Source organism: Aquarana catesbeiana, linkage group LG07 (assembly GCF_042186555.1).
Source record: "Aquarana catesbeiana isolate 2022-GZ linkage group LG07, ASM4218655v1, whole genome shotgun sequence".
Taxonomy (NCBI): Eukaryota; Metazoa; Chordata; class Amphibia; order Anura; family Ranidae; genus Aquarana; species Aquarana catesbeiana.
This window is the reverse complement of record NC_133330.1, coordinates 265,997,760-266,019,386: the sequence shown is the minus strand read 5'-3', so window position 1 is coordinate 266,019,386 and position 21,627 is coordinate 265,997,760. Positions and strand designations below refer to the sequence as shown.

The window sequence follows — 21,627 nt, the reverse complement described above, 5'->3', positions numbered from 1 at the left end:
TGACCCATGGGGTATTGGTGACATTGTTTCCAAAGGGGCTTAGCCTTTGGGCTAATGCCTGCTGTGGTCTGATGTTGCAACATTAAGAAGCAGAGGATATCCTTTTTATGTGTTCCTTGGCGGTCCTATTACATTTAGGCATGTTTGACATCATCTGGAGATCAGATTATCCGGTAAGGAGGTGGCATGCAATTATGAAGTTTGCACAGTAGAGTGTCAGCACTTTGTTACTCACATGACACATGCACTAGTATCAATATTATACTTATGTTATTGATATTGGGTTGATACACTTGTTTATCACTAAAGTTATAGTATTTTTATAGTATAATTTGGTATTTTTTTTTTATAACATATTATCACACGTTGGGTAGTAATCTTTAAAAGCATGACTATTATTGTACTATCGTTATCATTGGTGTTTCTATTCTAACGCTTTATAGTTTGTTGCTGCTAGGTAGTTTATTCATACACTAAGAGCAGAGTTTTTTTTACTGTTAATGTTCAGTAGCCAAGAGTAAAAATGTGTAAAAGGCAATTTAGGACTCCTTTGTTACCAGGGTCGTCCGTTAATGTGCATTGAGTTAAAGTAAAAGCGGAGTTCCAGACATTTCTGTGTTTATTAAAAGTCAACAGCTACAAAAAGTGTAGCTGCTTACTTTTAATAAACATATACTCAGCTGTCACACAATCCAGCGGTTCTCTCCTCAGCACCGGCATCACTAGTGTGGGCACCCAGCTGTGACAGCTTGTGGCTTCACAGCCGGGTTCACTCTGCTCATGCGTGAGTTGCGCTACGTGTCCTGAATGGCCAAACAATCTTCTGGGACCTATGACGTGTCCCAGAAGATTGGAGGGAGGGAGCGGAGAGGAGAACTTCTGCTGGAGTCACCTATGCAGCTGCAAGTGGAAGTGGGAGCAGGCACCTGTCAAAACTAGGTACTCGCCCCCCCCAAAAAAAATTACATGCCAAATGTGGTATGTCAGAGTGTTAGGAGTCCTTAAAGTGGAACTTTCATTTTTGGATGGAACACTTTAAGACATCACAGTAGACAAAAAATTGGATATGCACATAGTTTGGTTGTTGCAGTGCATCACAATGTACAGTATTATGGCGCACCTGGGGTGCACTGCAATGCATGCAGGTCGGGACTTTGCACTGGGCTGCCATTCACAATTAATGGCACCACAATGCAACAGCACACATTCATTACATCAGTAGCCTGGTATAAATAGGCCCTTACTGCATGTAACTATAATATGCAAACTGTGCTGCAGCACGTTGTGGAGCCATTTATTATGCATGGCCCATGCAGCAATGGCAAATGCATGGCAGCACATCATTACTAAAACATCATGCTTTGTGATGTGCCATGTTCTCAAAAATGGGTCGCGTATGTTTTTTGCTCATTATGGTGTGTTGGCAGCCTTGTCATAATGAAATCTGCACAAACACACCCCAAGGTGCTGCACAAATGTGTATCCATCTTTAAGAATCTTCTGTTATGACATAGGGTAGAAGAGAAAGCATATCATAGGCTCAGGCAACTTTTCACCACAATTTCCAACTACATTGCACAGGTGTCAGCACTCATATTCTCAAACTAGCAGTACGGAGCATGCTGTCAGGGGTGTAGCTGGGGTGGGGGTGGGGGGTTCAGGGGTCCAGACCTTAACTCCCCTCACTTCCAAGAGCATCAGGACCAGGACAGTTGAGCTTTTCACTGGCTAAGCACTCCCTTTTCTGACCTTGCAGCACATTAGTATCAAAGGATGATGCCTGTCACAGTCCTTTGCCTCAGAACTTCTCTGCCTGCTCAGAATACCCTGCTCTCATGCTGTGCTGCAAGCGTATGGGGCAGGCATCCTCTTTGTGGACCGGCTTCTCTTCCTTTTTGACAGCTGATGAGGAGTTACCCCCTTACATGAAAACACTGCACCAGCTGCCTATCCTGTTCCCCACCTGCCCCAGCCTTACAGGTCATAATTTTGAGAATTTGAACATATTTTCAGATTATGTGTTATGGAACTACTCCAACAACAAGTATGCAATTAATAGAGATGTAAATTAGTGAAAATTACAATGGTTTTATTCTATTCAAAAACAACAGATAACTTACCTTTATTCTATCATTTTCATACACATCTGAAAGACAGTAAATACAAACACATAAAAATGAAGCCTTAATATGTTATCTTTATATTATTCAATCACACTAAATAATCCATGATCCAAAATACCATAACTGTATGCTGGCCACATGATCATGATTTTTAGATAATGATCCAGATGCTGCAAGATCTTTTGTTCAATTTATCATTTTAGCTTTGCAAAATAGTACAACAAATTATGATAAATGGTTAAGGTTAACTACTCAAAAGGAAATGAAATGGTTTGAGTAATACATTTTTGTTGCATACAGATTTTACAGATCTGTGTATGAGTAGATGAGAGGACAGACATCTTACCACTTGTCACTCTTGGGGACATTTGCCCCTCTATGGCCATCTGAAATGCAGTGCTCTTATTTATGGAATTAACAAGCAACTAGGGATGAGAAAATCTGTCCAGATTCGGTTTGCGAACAGTTTTCACAAATTTGACTTGAACAATTTGTGGCCAACTTTATTGAGGTCTATGAAGTGCAAACCCTACTCAATTCTGACCAATTGTATGGATACTAAGCAAGATATTGCCAACAAATAAAATGATAAATGGGCATGGGAAGCTGGGCACTGCCAGATAGGATATGTACCCATGTCAGATTACATGCACTTTTCAGGGCAACTTTGAAAATGTGCAAATACTTTAAATGACAGGCTTGGACAATGGTTTAAAGCCGTACATGGTATTCCAGAACAGCTGATTTTACAATGACTTCTGTAGCAGCAACCCCAACCTAATCAATTTTAATTTAAAAAAAAGCTGTTAAGTAATTTTAGAAGCAGCACATGATTTTTCTTCAGGCAGTATTAACCCTGTAGAAGTAGCAGCTGTGACAGAATATTTAAAAGGCCTTAGAAGTGTTGTCGTCTTAAATAACAGAGCCAAAAGCAGGTATAGTCTTGTAAAAAAAATGCCCAGTGGCATAACAGTTTGATGTTAGAGTTTGTGAACTCCTTTTTATCACACATTAAAAACAAACATTTCTATCATTTGAGGCCTGGCTTAAAAGTCCAGGAACCAGCATAAGGTTAAAGATAACTAAGTGCAAAAGTCTATATTGCAGTGAGGTATGAGCACACCTGTCAGATTTTTTATTGTTGTCTGTGCCCCCATTAGGGAGTGTCAATCTTATTGTCCTGTTTTTCATCATCACTAAAAGTGAAATAAAATCCCAAACTTTGAATTGTCACCAGAATAGAGGGGACATCTTCCAATGGGGACACTAGCTTTGGCGACCCTATTGGCATCAAGGGATTCTCTCACTTCCTGTTTTGGCTATGGGACAGGAAGTGAAAGGAAATCTCCCCAATGGGACACACATGGAAAGAAACAGACTACAGGGGTTATAACCCTCCCTTACGCTATCCAACATGAAAAGAAAAAGTTTTGGCTTCAGTTCTGTTCCAACCCTTTCAAACATTGCCATGGAATGTTACAGTCTTCTTCTCAGGGAAAGTACTGTAATGATAATCAGCTGTTGATAATTAACAGTGAGGGTCATACGAGGATTTTAGAGGTAAATACAAATTCTGAAAAAATTCTCTTTAACACATCCACGGTTTATCTAGATTTAAGATTTTTTTTTTTACAATGCTTCTGAGGAAGGCAGAAGCCTTTTGTCTACCATTGTGTGTGAATTTATGCCCGCAGGACTACAACTCTCAGCATTCAGAGGGGTGGCCAGGTTTACCACATGTGAGGAAAAACCCTTAACCCGGATATAAACAGTTCGAATCTTGGGCGGTTGAGCAGGGACTGGCCAAGATTCGAACCATGTATAAGCTGACTGATTGTACCCAAAATTGATTGATCCATCAATTTGGGTACAAACAGCCTGTCAGATTTTCCGTGTGATTATTGCCAGCGGCTATAGCCGCTGGCAATAATCACTATTTGTTCTCCAGGCCAGGCAAGGATGCCCTCCCCACCCCCTCCGGGAGAACACAATTTCCCCATCAAGGGGAAAAAAAAAAAAAAAAAAAAATCGCTCTGTGGCCGGCTTTAAACACCAGGGAATAATTTGTACCAAATGCCAAATCAGCAGGTAATAATGTAGACTAAGGATGAGCTCTGGCGTGTCAGGAAGTCGGCACTGCGCTGCGCTAATCACAAGCAGTGAGACATTTTCCGATCTCTGCAGCCGCGATTGGGACAAGGTCTCACTGCCCGTGATTAGCGCAGCTCCAACTTCCTGGGGGGCTCTGCACGTGCGCTGTGCCAACATGCCTGAGCTTATCCTTAAATGTAGACTACAAAACAGACAGATCAGGGAAGGTAATTCTAGGATAAGGATCAAAATACAAATAGATGTGGGTGTGTTTGGCACATGAAACAAAGGAATCTGTAAGACAGGCTTGGGTGACCACCAGAATGATAAAGGCAATTACAGATTGCCATACCAAAGTGTCAGAACTACCAGAAGGAATTAATGCTCATGAAATATCTCCGTGCACTGAGCAGAATTTTTATTTGCTGCCTAGTGAAGCCAAAAGCATGCCTATGTGTGCCTGAGCTGGTTTCTTTGATTTAGCCAACAGGTGGCAGACACACTAGCAATCGTTTCTCCCTGAAAAGAAGCCACCATAGTTAGTGAGAGTGATAACATAAACATGTGAATCCTGTAGGTAATAAAGAAAAAATGGTAAAAATACAAATGCAATGCTTTTAATACAAAAAGGAGCTGGCCCCACAAGCTCCCTAGCCATTTTCATCTCCGTTTTGAGCATTCTACAAATTATAACAAATTGTTAGTGCTTCATCATCGTAGTTTTAGCAGGTAAGGTGGCACTGTAAGGAATCCATATGGTACTTACTTTCTTTTTTCAAGTGCACCATAATCTCCAGGATGATATAAAAAAGAACCTCCCATGCAAAAAATCCACCCATAACCTTGGGCATCCAATTGTTGGAGGTTTTGTCTATCAGAATCAGCCCAAGAAAGATGGTGGCCACTACAGAAAAAGATCAAGTTTATGATAATTAGCACAGCGTGTTAATCAACAACACTAATCAGTTTACTAAAAAATAAAACAGTATTCTTCATATTTGAAGATTACTACACTCTTACCTGCAAGCACTTTTATAACCAGTGCATTGAGTCTGTGTCCCCAGTTGAAGATATAGCGCCTGCAATTATAACAGATGAAAATGAGCATGGCAATAATACAGATTTCTGAATTGCTTTGAGGGTCTTACATTGCCTTTAAAGAGGAACATTCCTCTGGAAGCAAAAAAAGACAGGTGGAGGGCAAAGGACTGCATTGCTTGTGCTCTTCCAGCAGCTGATCTTTCCCTATTACTGACTTACAATGCCTTGATCTCTATTGCGTCTGTGTGGAGGCCATTTTGGTGGAGGTAGGGTTTTGTTTCTTCATGTCAGAGCCTCCAGCAAGGAGAACAGTGAGCAGCCCAGTAGTGGAATCACCAAATCTCATTCCAAATCTCCTGAGACTACTAGAAACCATACATTATACAACCGATGGTTAAGGGACAGCGGGAGATTTCCCAGCCAGTAAAATTCAATAATCATGGTCGGTAGCTTTTATGCAGTGACTCATAGATGGATCGAAATTATGGCCAGTTGTTGCTGAACAGGCTACATTTTGTTATGTCTATGGTTTTTGAGTCAGGTTCACTTTAAGTTGGAGAATATAATTACAGTTTTACAATGTTCTTTATTTATTTATTTTGTACTGTTGGAAATCACTGATTTATGACATTTTGATGCATTAACATGTGTGCTGGGCAATGCATGCTACATGATTTGCTGCACCTATGATTTTGACCATTTAGGTAAATGTACCTGCATTGTAGCGCAATGCACCGTAGTGCTTTGCAACTCAAAAGTCTGTGCATTGGCAGCCCATTCATTTTATTGGGCTGCCCTAAGGCAACGGATATTATTGTGCAGCATTAATGTACAGCATGTTAACGCACTGAAAACATAACATGCATGGTTTAGAGATAGAAGGAAGGGAGGGACTGTATTTAACAAGCAGTGGTGGCCCGTCCATAGGTGGCGCAGGGGCGCCGCCCCCACCCCATGGAAATCACACAAAAAAAAAAAAAAAAAGTCCTTAAGTGCACTGTGTTTAGACCCAGGACACAGTGCACTTATGGGAAGCGTCACGTCTATGCAATCACGAGATTGCAGACGCGACGCTTCATTTGCGGGCATTTATCCCGCCTTGCGGTGCCAGCACTTGCAGTATCTATTAGTATTGCCGGGCGGTTTGATTGACATCTGAATTTGATGTCACTTCCTGTTTTCTCTCTCCCATTGCACCCAGGACAGAGAAAACCGGAAGTATGAGGAGCGGACTCCTATCGCCGCTGTGATAGGCGACACCGCAGGAGAGGACAACAGCAAGGTAAGTACCACTGTGTGTGCTCCCAAGGAGAACGGGGGGAGGGGGGTTTGATGTGACACAGGCAGGCTGCATTTGGTGGGACACAGGCAGGCTGCATTTGGTGGGACACAGGCAGGCTGCATTTGGTGGGACACAGGCAGGCTGCATTTGGTGGGACACAGGCAGGCTGCATTTGGTGGGACACAGGCAGGCTGCATTTGGTGGGACACAGGCAGGCTGCATTTGATGGGACACAGGCAGGCTGCATTTAAAGAGGGACTCCGCTGGGGGCACCTGATGTAAAGACAGACCTGATGGCATCTGGTGGCAGGCGACGTGGCTAGTGATACGCTCAGGACTCCCACTATTTCTGCATTATGGTGAGTTGAATGATTTCATTTTATATTACAATGTAATAATAGAAATAATGCGCTTCAATCATCCTGACACCATAACAACCATGGTGCCGGGATGATTGAAGTGCTAACACCAGGTGTTTGGAACATCTTTATCTATTGATTGTTAAATTTTCTAAAATACACATATTTTTATTGTTGTGTAGGATCTGGGCCTGCTGTCCCTCCATCCCTCGTTCGTCTCAGACGCAACCCACGCCACCTTAGAGCCACGCCCACTATTTAGCTGAAACCACGCCCATTTTCACCAAGTGGGAGGGGTCAAAAAGGAAGGGTGGGGTTTGGCGCCCCCCTCCCATCCTAAAACTTCACCAGTCGCCACAGTCAGGGATGGACTGGCCATCGGGACTACCGGGAGATTCCCGGTGGGCCGATGGCTCAGTCTGGGCCACTTTCACTTTCAGGCGCATCTGCGGTGCGCGGCGATCTACCCGTCAACCGCCAACAGCTGGCGCCTGACGGGTAGATCGAGATTAGCCAGCATGCAGAGTAGCGCAGGGAGCTTCTGTAGTAATAAGTTCTCTCTCGTGTCATCACGCTGTTCTCCGGTGGCCCCGCCCCCTCCTCTCTTCTCGTCTATACCAATTGGCTTGTAGGATCATCTGGTATAGACAAGAAGAGAGGAGGGGGCGGGGCCGCCAGAGAACAGCGTGATGACACGAGAGAGAACTTATTACTACAGAAGCTCCCTGCGCTACTCTGCATGCTGGCTAGTAAGACCCCACAATGTGCCCTGATGATGTGCTATGTGCCCCATCATGTGCCCCATCATGTGCCCCGATGTGCTATGTGCCCCGCTATGTGCCCCGCTATGTGCCCCATCATGTGCCCCGATGTGCTATGTGCCCCATCACCCCATCATGTGCCCATGTGCTATGTTCCCCATCATGTGCCCTGATGTGCTATGTGCCCCATCATGTGCCCCATCATGTGCCCCATCATGTGCCCCATCATGTGCCCCGATGTGCTATGTTCCCCATCATGTGTCCTGATGTGCTATGTGCCCCATCATGTGCCCCATCATGTGCCCCGATGTGCTATGTGCCCCATCATGTGCCCCATCATGTGCCCTGATGTGCTATGTGCCCCGTCATGTGCCCCATCATGTGCCCCGATGTGCTATGTGCCCCATCATGTGCCCCGATGTGCTATGTTCCCCATCAAGTGCCCCGATGTGCTATGTTCCCCATCATGTGCCCCGATGTGCTATGTGCCCCGATGTGCTATGTGCCCCGATGTGCTCCGATGTGCTATGTGCCCCGATGTGCTATGTGCCCCATCATGTGCCCTGATGTGCTATGTGCCCCATCATGTGCCCCGAGCCCTGATGTGCCCCATGCCCTGATGTGCCCCGATGTGCCACGTGCCCTAATGTGCCATGTAGCCTGATGTGCCCTGATGTGCCCCATCATGTGCCCTGATGTGCCATAATGTGCCCTGATGTGCCATGTGCCCCGTGCCCTAATGTGCCATGTGGCCTGATGTGCCATGTGCCCCATCATGTGCCCTGATGTGCCATGTGCCTCGTGCCCTGATGTGCTATGTGCCCTGATGTACCATGTGGCCTGATGTGCCCCATGCCCTGATGTGCGATGTGCACCATAATGTGCCATGTGCCCCATCATGTGCCCTGATGTGCCATAATGTGCCCTGATGTGCCCCGTGCCCTGATGTGCCATAATGTGCCCTGATGTGCCATGTGGCCTGATGTGCCCCGTGCCCTGATGTGCCATGTGCCCCGTGCCCCGATGTGCCACGTGCCCTGATGCGCCCTGATGTGCTATGTGCCCTGATGTGCTGTGTCCCGATGTCCTATGCCCTGATGTGCCTTGTGCCCCGATGTGCTTTGCCCTGATGTCCTGTGCCCCGGTGTGCTGTGCCTCAATGTCGTGTGCTCTGATGTTCTGTGCCCTGATGTGCTGTGTCCTGATGTGCTATACCCTGATGTACTGTGCCCTGATGTGTTGTGCCCTATTAGCTGATGTGCTGGGCTCTGTACCCTGATGTGCTGTGCACTGTACCCTGATATGTTGTGCCCTGTACGCTGATGTACTGGGCACTGTACCCTGATATGTTGTGCCCTGTACGCTGATGTGCTGGGCACTGTACCCTGATATGTTGTGCCCTGTACGCTGATGTGCTGGGCACTGTACCCTGATATGTTGTGCCCTGTACGCTGATGTACTGGGCACTGTACCCTGATATGTTGTGCCCTGTACGCTGATGTGCTGGGCACTGTACCCTGATATGTTGTGCCCTGTACGCTGCTGTGCTGGGCACTGTACCCTGATATGTTGTGCCCTGTACGCTGATGTGCTGGGCACTGTACCCCGATATGTTGTGCCCTGTACGCTGATGTACTGGGCACTGTACCCTGATATGTTTTGCCCTGTACGCTGATGTGCTGGGCACTGTACCCTGATATGTTGTGCCCTGTACGCTGATGTACTGGGCTCTGTACCCCGATGTGCTGTGCCCTGTACCCTGATGTGCTGTACCCTGATGTGCTGTGCCCTGATGTGCTGTGCCCTGATGTGCCTTGTGCCCTGATGTGCCTTGTGCCCTGATGTGCTGGGCTCTGTACCCTGATGTGGCCTGATGTACCGTGCCCTGATGTTTTGTGCCCTGGGCCGGTCTGGATGAAGTCCAGGGCCACATTTTTGTCCCAGTCCAGCCCTGGCCACAGTTAACAAGAATCAGGTTTCTAGCACTATCTGGTGATGGGAGTTACTTGGAATGGACATAATCATTTAGCAACAAAAGCACTATACTTTTTTTACCAACATCTTACATCAGTAATAAGAGAGCAGCTTTTGCACCTTTTAATTATGCACCTTTTTAAAAACTCAAAAAACAAAACATGCTTAATGTTGTTTTAGATAAAGTGGAAAAGGGTTTAAGGGGATTAAATGTTTTTTTATTACGGTTTGTGTCCCCGTTGGACATACACAATTTTTACTCCCGTTTCTGCAACAAAATATGCATGGTAATGTATAATCAAGACATCTGGGGAGAAGGACGTCTTGGGAGAACATGCGGCAATCTAGCAATTCACAGTTGGCAGGAGTGTGCTTTTTTAGCTAAGAAATTTTTTTGTGTGTATTCAGATATGCATGATAAAAATCTGAAGCATAATGTTGGTAAAGGAATGCTTGTTTGTCTACCAGAAGGTACATTGCAATTGGCAGTACATTAAAATATTTGCCTTAGAATGACAGATAATCAACATATATTAAATTACTAAACTGCTACATATCAAAGTGCTTTTTTAAAGAAAAAAAAAATACCACCAATGCTACTATTTGCGTGTAGCAGGGATTCACCCACAATGTAGGGCCTCTTATCCCTTCAATAAGGTAAGAATATTAAAATTCTTCTTGTTCTCAAGATGCTGCTTTTGCAAAGATGAAGCTGGTCTGATGTACTTGTTCAATACCAATGGTTGCAATTATACACAATTATACACATTCCTGCTGTCCTACCTATCAGGAGCCCAAATTTCGGGGAAAAAAAGTGGTTCCAAAACTAAACATGGAGACTGTATTTAACATTTGTTTCCTCTAATGCCCCGTACACACGGTCGGATTTTCCGACAGAAAATGTTCGATGGGCGCTTGTCGGAAATTCCGACCGTGTGTAGGCTCCATCGGACATTTTCCATCGGAATTTCCGTCACACAAAATTTGAGATCTGGATCTCAAATTTTCCGACAACAAAATCTGTTGTCGTAAATTCTGATCGTGTGTACACAATTCTGACGCACAAAGTTCCACACATGCTCGGAATCAAGCAGAAGAGCCGCACTGGCTATTGAACTTCATTTTTCTCGGCTCGTCGCACGTGTTGTACGTCACCGCGTTCTTGACATTTGGAATTTCTGACAACATTTGTGTTACCGTGTGAATACAAGACAAGTTTGAGCCAACATCTGTCGGAAAAAATCCATGGATTTTGTTGTCGGAATGTCCAATCGTGTGTACGGGGCATTACAGTTTCTGCAAAGATCACTGACCTTAAGCCCAGCTTGTACCTACTTTTCCTGAATAATTTGGAGAATGTTTGGCTTGCAAACTGTGCCCCGGCTCTACTAACAACGGCTGGCTACAGGGTTTGAGAGTCCACAATGGAGCTTGTAATACTCCGACACATGTTAGGGTCCCTCATACTACCCCAAAGTATTTCTAAAAGGTTATAAGCCAGCCAGAACTTTAGCCAATTGGCAATTTCTTCCATGACATTACAGTATCTGCAATATATTTGGGCATGTATACATATACAGTATGAATGGGTGTGTTTGGAGTGGAGGTTGGTTGGGGGATCAGATTGTTCTATAGCTTAGGTTATAGTGGTATGTTAGCTAGCTTGCTAATATTACATTGATCAGGATAAAAACATGGAAGACAGGTGCCATACCTCCCAACTTTTTGAGATGGGAACAAGGGACACCTATTAGCAAACGTATGTAGGCATAGGACACACACCCCTGCCACACCCCCTTAAAGGAGAATTATACCAAAAAATATATTGGTTAAACCCCAAATTGTTTTTTTTACCACTACTATTCCTTTGGCTTTTGAAATTTACAAATGCAGCAATTTAGAAATTGGATGAGAGGTTTAGCACTGGGAAATACTTTTTAAAAGATAAAAAGTGCATTTTATATACAAGTATATAGATCGGACCAACATGAGGGACAAATGAGGAGGAAAGATGGACAGAGGGACAGAAATCAAGGACAGTTGGGAGCTATGCAGGTGCTGTTGTAACAATGTTTACAGCCTTTAAAAACGCTCTTTTAGGCTATTACTGTAACTATAGCAAATGAGTACAGTCAGGGGATGGAAACATTTACCTTTCATTCTTTGGGTCTGGACGGAACATTGCAGCAATGGGTTGGAAGAATGACAGGATCATTACAATGCACCCAAGAACAGGATGGGCCCCTGTGTCCTAAAGAATAAAAATGCTCAGTTATATCCTTGTCTGTAATTATGTGCTTATGTAACTAGTTAAACTTAAAGAAGAACTGCAGTCTGCTCACATAATTTGTAATAAAAAAACATCTTTGCCATTCTGAAGCTTCCCTCCAACCACTTGCATATTATTTTATATATACTGTGATTCTGTACTTGCCAAAATATGTGGCATAAATCTCCCTCCACTGAGTCTGGCTGCAACCATTTTAACTGGGCAGCTGAAGCTGCTGCCTGTTCACTTCCTGGATTTACACAGACACAGAAGGCACCCCTCCAGCTCTGCTGCTCTCATTGGCCCTCTTATGACTCATCTCCCCTTCCTTCCAGGCAAACTCTCACTAGAGTTAGAGAGAGCTGTGCATGATGTCATAAGCCTAGGCTAATGCCCAGACAAGAAACAGGAAGTGGGCTGTATAAGGTATTTACTGGCAGAAAAAAATGTTTTACTATCCAAAGGTAAAACAAGGGCAGAAGATTTAATAAATGCAAAGATGAAAAAATGACTGAAGGTCTGCTTTAAAGAGTCAGAACTAAAAACCTACTAGGTAGTCAAACTTATATGTTTTAAGCCTGGTACACACAATGAAATTATCGGACGAATAATCGTCCATTTTTTTGCATGTTAGTCTCATCAAAAATGAAGGTTACTGAATTTATGAAAATTCTCGTAAGACAGAATATGACTTCAGAAGTGATGTAATATCTTGAATTGTTTGTACTTTATTCATTTATTCATGCATAGTCGCTATGAACAAATAGGGGAGATATTTGCCACAACTAGCTGACTGTACTGATTGTGGACCACATCCCTGGTACATAGAGTAAGAACAGGTTCCTCAAATTGGAACTTTAAAGTGGTTGTAAACCCTTACAGACCACTTTGTGCTACATGTAAGCCTATAATAAGACTTACCTGTAGCTACCCAGGATATCTCCTAAACCTGAACGGTTTAGGAGATATCCCCTGTATTGTATGTGCTGATGTCATCGGCACATGCGCACTGACACAAACTGAAGCAATGGCACGTATGTGCCGTCGCTTCAGTGAGTGTGCCATTACCGCGCGCATGCGCGGGAGTGACGCCATCGTGGCTCCGGCCAATCACAGTGTCAGAGCCGCGATACCAGGAAGTAACCCCCGGGAGTGATGTTGGCCACTGGAGTGGTGTACGGGCACCGCAGCGGGGGCTTCGATCTCAGGTGAGTATTACATAATGAGCTAGTATGCTATGCATACTAGTTCATTATGCCTTTGTCTTGCAGGTGTTGGGTTTATAACCACTTTAAAATGGACCACAAAACAGGATTTATTAAAATATACAAAATTATTTTACATAAATACCAATCAACATTAGAGTGGGAATAAAAACACACACATGAGTTGGGAGCAGAAATAGAAAAAGCTGAAAGGAAAGCCCAAGGCTGTCAGGCAGACTGAGCGAAAAAACAAAATGCAGATCTTCAGGCACAGGGGGCTTGCAAGTTCCAGATCTGTAGCTTAAATCCCAAGTGTTAATGCTCCACCCAAACAGGAAGATCACAACCCAACGAATAAAGAAAGAGATTGGTCGGTCAGAGCCACGCACAGGCATCAGACCGGGAAGTCAATGACAACCAGTGATCCACGTAGGGCAGAATGGTCCCACTAAGAAAAGGCCACTAGCCTAGATATTTGACTGTGGTATATATTCAAAGAAACTCTAAAAGAGATAAAAAGGTATTTATCTCCCAAAGACAGGTCAGGTTGGTATAAAATAGAGTCTGTGTCTTGGATACGGGCATCTGAACCATCACAGGTCAAAAACTAATGCAGGAGTCTACCAAACGGCTGGAGAAGCCATATTGAGCTTATGTCTAAGATGGAACAGTGTGGCTGTTTGTGTCTGTTGGGTGAAACCGGAACAAGCCCTCTTCCCCTGAAGAAGATCTATATTTTGTTTTTTCGAAACGAGTTGGAGCTCTGTCTGCCTGACAGTCTTGGGCTTTCCTTTCAGCTGTGTCCATTTCTGCTCCCAACACATGTGTTTGTTTTTATTCCCACTCGTATGTTGTTGATAGGTATTTATGTCCAATAAATTTGTATATTTTTATACTTACTGTTTGTGGTCCATTTAAAGTCCAAATTTGAGGAATCTGTTCTTACTCTTTTCGAACAAAAACTGTACTAAGTAAACGAAAACTGGACAGGGTGTTCATGTATGATAAAAGTTTTCTAGCCTGCACCTTTATTTTGTCATACAAAAAGTCAGAATCAGCTGTTGAAAGCACTATACCATTGATCAGATAATCATCCAATCGTTCGTCGTACAATGTATTTCTTTCAATCTTCTGATCATTGGCTTTTAGGCTCCGTTCACACTTGTGCGACTTGTCATGCACCTTTGAACATCAAAGTTGCATGACAAGTCGTTCCATGTTTTCCAATGATACCTATTCATATATGCTTGACTTAAAGTTGCAGCAACTTTAAGAGCCCTTTCACACTGGGGCGGCGTCGGCGGTAAAACGCCGCTATTATTAGCGGTGTTTTACCGTCGGTATGCGGCCGCTAGCGGGGCGGTTTTACCGCCCGCTAGCGGCCGAGAAAGGGTTAAATACCACCGCAAAGCGCCTCTACAGAGGCGCTTTGCCGGCGGTATAGCCGCGCCGTCCCATTGATTTCAATAGGCAGGAGTGGTGAAGGAGCGGTATACACTCCGCTCCTTCACCTCTCCAAAGATGCTGCTGGCAGGACTTTTTTTACCGTGGGCCTGCCTAATTGGATACAATTGAAAGTTGTTTAGTTTTTATCTCATTTTATATGATTTTTGGTAAATATAAAAGGAAAATTTACAAGAACATTGAACATGTATGGCCAGTCTGAAACAGAGATCTCCCTGCTCTCAAACATAACTCCACCTGGAAAATTAGGGCGTTTCCACCCACCTTTGCAATCTCTATTATATGGTATCAAACAGTGAAAGAGGGAATATCTCATAATGGCCATAGCACTGCAGAAATGCAGAGCCAGTAATTCAAGCAGGTCTTGCCTATAAGAAAATGGCCAGGCATTTTAACCTGTTATCGCCCATGTAATGAATATGTGCAGCGGCAAAATCTTTAATGCCCACATGCCCCACATATGCATCCATAGGCGGTTGAGGTTTCTGTGCAGAGAGCATGATCCCAGCACAGTAACCAGGCTGTCGCTATTAATGACAGGACTGGCTCTTGATCATATCAAATATTTGTTGGAAATGTCACAATGATCAAAGTGTCAGTAAAAGAACTTTGCAGCCTGTGCAGCTGGTTGGGTGAAGAACCTTGGTCTATAACATTGCATTTCACAGGGAAATGTATTTACTGTTCATACAATTATTACTGATTTGAGACTTCCTGACAACCCATAAACATTCTAATATGTAAATAGAGATAATATGGTACATTTATCTGCATCTACATAAAATTATTATTATTACAATGGTCACTAACTAAAGCTTCATTCACACCAGTGTTGTAGGAATGAGTGCAAAATTGTATGCTTTCCTGCAACACACAAAATGTCACTGCCCCTTCGTAAAGGTGCAGAACCCACGCAGGCATCTTTTTTGCATTTTTCTCACACATAAGGAAGCCAATAGAAATGACTGTTCTAAATGCCAAAAAAAAACAAAAAACAAAACACGGGCACGCTCGGTTACACCTCCACAGTGTGAACAGAGCATAAGGAAAATACAATATTTTATGTTTATATGTTTAAATTTTAATATATTGCAGCTTACTAGTCCTTAGATATGGTAGGTGCATTTTTTTCTTCAAGAGAAGATCATTTTTAGCAATTACAGAAAATATCTGTTGATCCTGCGAGAAAAGCCATGTCCTTTTCACTTCTTGTGAAATATACTGGGAGCAAAATAAAAAAAAAAGGGAAGAAACCTAAATAAGAACACTATTGCCGGGATCCAATTTGTAAGCTAGTAACCTGCAATGTATTAATATTTTCTCTTTTGGTTTAGATACACTATAATGCTTATTATGGCAGTGGACTTCCAAACACACGATACGAAAATCAGAAGGGAAAATTCATAAGACGAGCTGTCTGTGGATTTTCGGATAGTTAGAATGGGGCTTTCGACAGCCGATTTGACTTTTTCCGTCAGACAAAAGCTGGATGTGCAGGCTATAAAATTTGTCGGATGTGAACTCTACTGTTCGTAATCTAGAATTAACATTCATGACGCGGCAATTGATGAAATGTTAAAATGCAGCGCACATTCTCATCTTCTTTAATTGGATAATAATGAAGCTGCTTTGATAAAAATCAGACGCTCGGTCATACAACAATCAAACCGTGTATACGAGGCCTTACCCAAAGCTAAAATTAAGACAGTAGAAATTACATACCCCACTCCATCCAGAAACCTCAGCAAAGATCATGATAAATGCTATTATGGTTAGAACTACAGTCAATATCATCAGGAGGAAGTGAGTCTGCAAACAAATAAAAAACAAAACAAAAAATGTAACAATTCCAGCCTAACAACTAATAAGACAGCATTAAGTTTAAAATGTGAAAGAAATGAATAGTACTAAGTCAATACTTTAGAGTTTAAAGTGAAACTTTACTTTCCCAAACGTGCTAACAGTGAAATTATAATTCACAAATTATGATTCATGGAAATGGGAGGTAGGTCAGCGCTCAATGGGTTAATGAAAGGGTAAATACCAAGTCAATCCAACAAGAGAAGTAATAAAATGAAGACAAAGTTTTTTTTTTTTTCAAAACTCATAAGAAGATTTGTAATGGGGTGGTGAACTATTTATAAATATATAAAAAATTGGAAGAGCCTATGATACCACAGGAGGTCACCGGGGCAGTGAGGAGCTGACAACATCCACAATTGTAGACAGTGGAACATGGGTGGTGTCAATGTCCATGTTGCACCAGATGGGATCCTGAGGAAAGTGAAATCCACTAACCAAAGTTTGAGGGACGGGATGGAATGGAGCTGAACGGTGACAGACCGCTAACAGCCCAGGAGAAGCCTGTTAATGTGGTGTAGCTGATGCTGGCCAAGTGAAGGTTGAGTCAGCTGACCAAGCATCCAGAGTCCAGAGCCGGAAGCCAGGGGGAGCGATCCATAGATGGAGCAGGCTTGCGTGGATGATGGGCGGTGCTTGCCAGGAAGAGGAAGAGACCCAGGAGCCAGCGTGGAATGCAGGCTCATCAGTTGCCGTGACGACATGTTTCACATGCATGCGCTTTGTCATAGTCATATTTTGACTATGACAAAGTGCATGCGTGCAAAACGCATAGTCATGGCAACAGACGAAACTGCTTTCCACGCTGGTTCCTGGGTCTCTTCCTCTTCCGCTGTCCCGGCAAGCACTGCCTGTCATCCATACGAGCCTGCTCCATCTATGGCTCACTCCCCCTGGCTTCCAGCTCTGGCTACCTAGTCAGTTCACTTGTCCCTCACTTGACCAGCATCAGCTACACATTTACAAATTGCGCAAAAAATGCATGTTGCATTTACAGTGCCATTCATTGTTGATGGCACCCCAAACATGGCAAGTAAGACACGATTTTGTACTGGACAGAGATGCAAAGTGCACATTAAAAAAAAAACAAGCAAAGCACAAAGATTCTTGAGCTTCTTTGCTGTGTGTAGGTAGCCCATTGAAATAAATAGGTTGCTCCATGCACAATGTGCGACAGTGCATGCATGCTTGACACCATGTATTGCGCCACAGTAGTGGGAATGAGGGCTAAGGGCAGGGGTGTTTAAAACGTTGGACATGATTGACTATACCCTGTGCGAGAGGCACACTGATTTTGTTCTAATCGTTTATTTTTTAGCTGAATAATTCATTTTTGGTGGCATTTTCTGTAATAGGGCGTACACACGGTCGGACTTTGTTCGGACATTCCGACAACAAAATCCTAGGATTTTTTCCGACGGATGTTGGCTCAAACTTGTTTTGCCTACACACGGTCGCACAAAGTTGTCGGAATTTCCGATCGCCAACCATGCGGTCACGTACACCACGTACGACGAGACTAGAAAAGGCCAGTTCAGAACCAAGCGCGGCACCCTTTGGGCTCCTTTTGCTAATCTCGTGTTAGTAAAAGTTTGGTGAGAGACGATTCGCGCTTTTTCAGACTCGTGGCTTTCAGATCGTTTTCTGCCGTTCAGTTTGTGCTTGTGGGTTTGTATCTGCTCTTCAGTGCGTGCAGTCAGTTCGTATCAGAGTTTTCTGTGTGATCTTGCCTGCTCGTTGCGGTTTTTCAGGTCGCTCTTCACAGGCCTTGCTGTTCTTCAGTGCATTCTGTTACTTCGTTCTGAGCAGCCGAACGTTTTGTAGCCATGTTTCGTATGCGTACTCCTCGTAGAGTTCGTGCTGTGCGGGGGCTTGGTGTTGGGGTCCTGACCTTGACACAAGTCCAGTCCATGAACAGGGTGAGGAGGAGTTCATGGACCAAGAATTGGTTGCTTCAGCGTGACCAGTTCTGTCATATGCCTTTGCTCCGTGAGATCCGTGAGAATAATCCTGATGATTTCAGGAACTTTCTCAGGATGACGGACCCGGTGTTTCACCGTTTGTTGGCTTCGCTGACCCCCTATATCAGCAGGCAGGATACCTGCATGAGGCAAGCCATCACTCCGGAGCAGAGGTTGGTCGCTACCTTGCGGTATTTGGCCACAGGGAGAAGTCTGCAGGACTTGAAGTTCTCGACAGGCATCTCCCCCCCAGGCTCTGGGGATCATTATCCCAGAGACCTGTTCTGCCATCATACAGGTCCTGCAGAAGGAGTATATGAAGGTAAGATTTTTATCCTTTAATATCACATTTTATTGTATTGAATGTTTGCTAATATATTGTATTACTTTCCTCATTCCCTAATTACCATGATTGTAATATGCTGTGAATGTCCCCTTTGTTCTCATGCATGCTGGATTTTTATGTAATTATTATTTTAGGTCCTTCATACATATTTGCCCTTCAATAACCTCCCCAGCATGGTGTCTCCTGCCCTATATTCACCTCATGTAGTCACTTAACAATGTATTTTATCAGCTCCATAGTAGTGCTTTACCCCAAACACCCCCTAAAATGTTTGGAAATGTTATTTTTGTTTTAAATTCAGGCAGAGTGGCAGAGGCTTTTTTTTGTGGTGTCCCCAAATAATTTTTAGTAACCCTCCCTCCCCCAACTGCTAAGTCAGCTGATCCCAATTCTCTATCCTCAATCATCTATCTGCTGACTTTGCCAAACCCATACACACTATACCCATCTCTTTTGTGCTCTGATTTATGGATGAATTCCCCAAAGCATGTAGTGCAAGGGCCTGCCTGTATACTTTCCAATGGTACTGTTTAAAGTTTTTGTATCCTATTATTATCTTGATAGGTAATAGCAGAATGTCCAAATGTCCTCAAATGTGTACAATGTGTATTTATATCTTTGTATTATGACACTTCTTACCTGTCCAGTGGTCTGCCAATAGTGTAACTAAGGAGGGGCTGTTCCAAGTAATACCCATTATTTAGGCATTCATCTCTCAATGAAGTGAAGAGGGTTACCTGTCCAAGAGTTCCCCCCCTATAATGTTAGAAATGGCCCATGAGAGGGGGGGGGGGGGGGAGAATATGATAGGTGTATCTTATACTTTGGCCTTGTTAAATTCCCCTTAATAAATGCTATCTGGAGGTTGCCCCAGAATGTTTGTGTCTAATCTGCTTGCCATGTTTCTGTGAAAAAATAGTAATGTTTATTGTTTTTTCCTCAACAGTTTCCTTCCATGCCACAGGAATGGCAGACTGTGGCCTCCCACTTTGCCCAGCGGTGGGACTTTCCTAACTGCGGAGGGGCAATTGATGGGAAACACGTCCACATCATCCCACCACCTAACTCGGGGTCGTACTATTATAATTACAAGGGGTTTAATAGTATAGTGATGTTGGCGGTGGTGTCGGCTAATTACGACTTCTTGTATGTGGATGTGGGGAAGAATGGCCGGATGTCCGATGGTGGAGTCATCACCCAGACGGAGTTCTACAGGCGTCTCCAGAATGGCAGCTTGGACTTGCCAGCTCCAGAGGACAATGTGGAAGGTCTCCCATTTGTGTTCGTTGCTGATGAAGCGTTTGCGCTGGGGGACCACCTGATGCGGCCATTCCCGATAAGGACCCTCACCCCGGAACAGAGGGTTTTTAATTACCGGCTGGCCAGAGCCCGAAGAGTGGTGGAGAACACATTTGGAATCCTGGCCAGCCGGTTCCGACTATTTCTGACACCCATCCATATGGCGGAGTATAAACTGAACCATATAATACTGGCGTGCTGTGTTCTCCATAATTTTTTAAGAAAACATTCTGCCAACTATGCTGGCTCAGTTGGGCCTGAGGCCGGAATCCTACATCCAACAACACTGACGGCGCTTGAAAGCGGCCGTCCTGGCTTGCCCTCCCTGAGTGCCCGTGATGTCCGGTTACGATACCTGGAGTTCTTTGCGGGTAGGGGGGCTATTAATATGCCAGACAATATGTGAAGCCTTTTTCAAATAAAAAAAAAAGAAATTCTTTGTGGACATTTACTGCTTGTGTTTGTTTTAGCTGACCCTGACAGAAATGTTTTGAGTGCAGAAAATGTCGTGATTGGGTAACCTTATACAAAGCACCGTTGGCTGGTATTTCCTAAATGCAAAAACACATTTCACTACAAGTGCACTTGCAACTGCACTGAACCTGCACTTGTAGTGCAAAGTGGATTTGCCCTTAGGAAATAACCCCCACTTTTGCATAAAACAGCTATTACATCACCCCAAAAGTGTTGTAGTGTTGAGACAATAATCCACACATTCTTGAGTAAGCCACTTTTTTATACCTGCACAATCACATGTGCATTTACCAAAGGTTTTTAAAACAAACCAACATGTTTGTTGTATAACAATTTTTGCAGTAGCATTATCAAAAATCGAAATATCCATTTCACATAAAACAGGCCTGTGTAAAACCAACAAGAAAGCCAAAAAACTAGAACTTACAAAGTTCACATATGGTAAAACCTGAAGGCTATATCAGACATCAGTATTTAGGAACTGGGTTTGATATAGCGTTCAGGTGGGGGGAAATCACCCCTGGAAAAGCCAAATTTGGAAGATGCACACCAATTTACAAATGTCAACGTGCTATCTGCCATCAGGGGGGATCAAGGGACGTGTTTTGGGGGAGCAAGCCCTTCCTCAACGCGACTTTATAATTGAGGAAGGGTTTGCACCCCCAAAACGCGTCCATTGATCTCCCGTGATGGCAGATAGCACATGTTGGCACACTGTGTGCATCCTCCAAATTTGGCTTTTCTAAACATTGCAAAAAAATTTAAAAGATTGAACCACAATACAAAAAGTGATTTTGTGGGGTTTAAATTCGCCCCAAAACATCAATGATGTTATTTTTTTTAACAACATCATGGATTTTTTGCTGGATGTTTTGTAGTTCGGCATTACACCCCATGATCTCCCCGATCAGGATCTGGGCACTTTCAGAAGTAAAGCGTTGGGGTTCCACAACCTCACGATCACCTAAAAAGAGATAAATAAAAAAAAAAATAGGTCTCAAAAATCTGCCACCATCCATCTCTTTTACCTGAGCCTGTGGTCGCAGACACTCACCTGTTGTGGTGCCAATCTCCACCACATCTTCTTCTTCCTCCTGCTCAGCTTCGTTTAGGGGTAT

At 43.7% G+C, this 21,627-nt stretch overlaps 1 protein-coding gene across 1 annotated transcript in view; it reads right to left on the bottom strand.

The window, feature by feature from the left end:
* Positions 1 to 21,627, bottom strand: part of LOC141103568 (putative ferric-chelate reductase 1) — an 84,553-nt gene that overhangs the window by 886 nt on the left and 62,040 nt on the right. The window contains exons 11-15 of the mRNA XM_073593298.1: positions 16,292 to 16,378; positions 11,785 to 11,882; positions 5,235 to 5,293; positions 4,981 to 5,118; positions 2,121 to 2,146 (exon numbers count right to left, since the gene is read on the bottom strand). Coding sequence (XP_073449399.1) covers positions 2,121 to 2,146; positions 4,981 to 5,118; positions 5,235 to 5,293; positions 11,785 to 11,882; positions 16,292 to 16,378 — 408 coding nt within the window. The remainder of the gene's footprint in view (positions 1 to 2,120; positions 2,147 to 4,980; positions 5,119 to 5,234; positions 5,294 to 11,784; positions 11,883 to 16,291; positions 16,379 to 21,627) is intronic.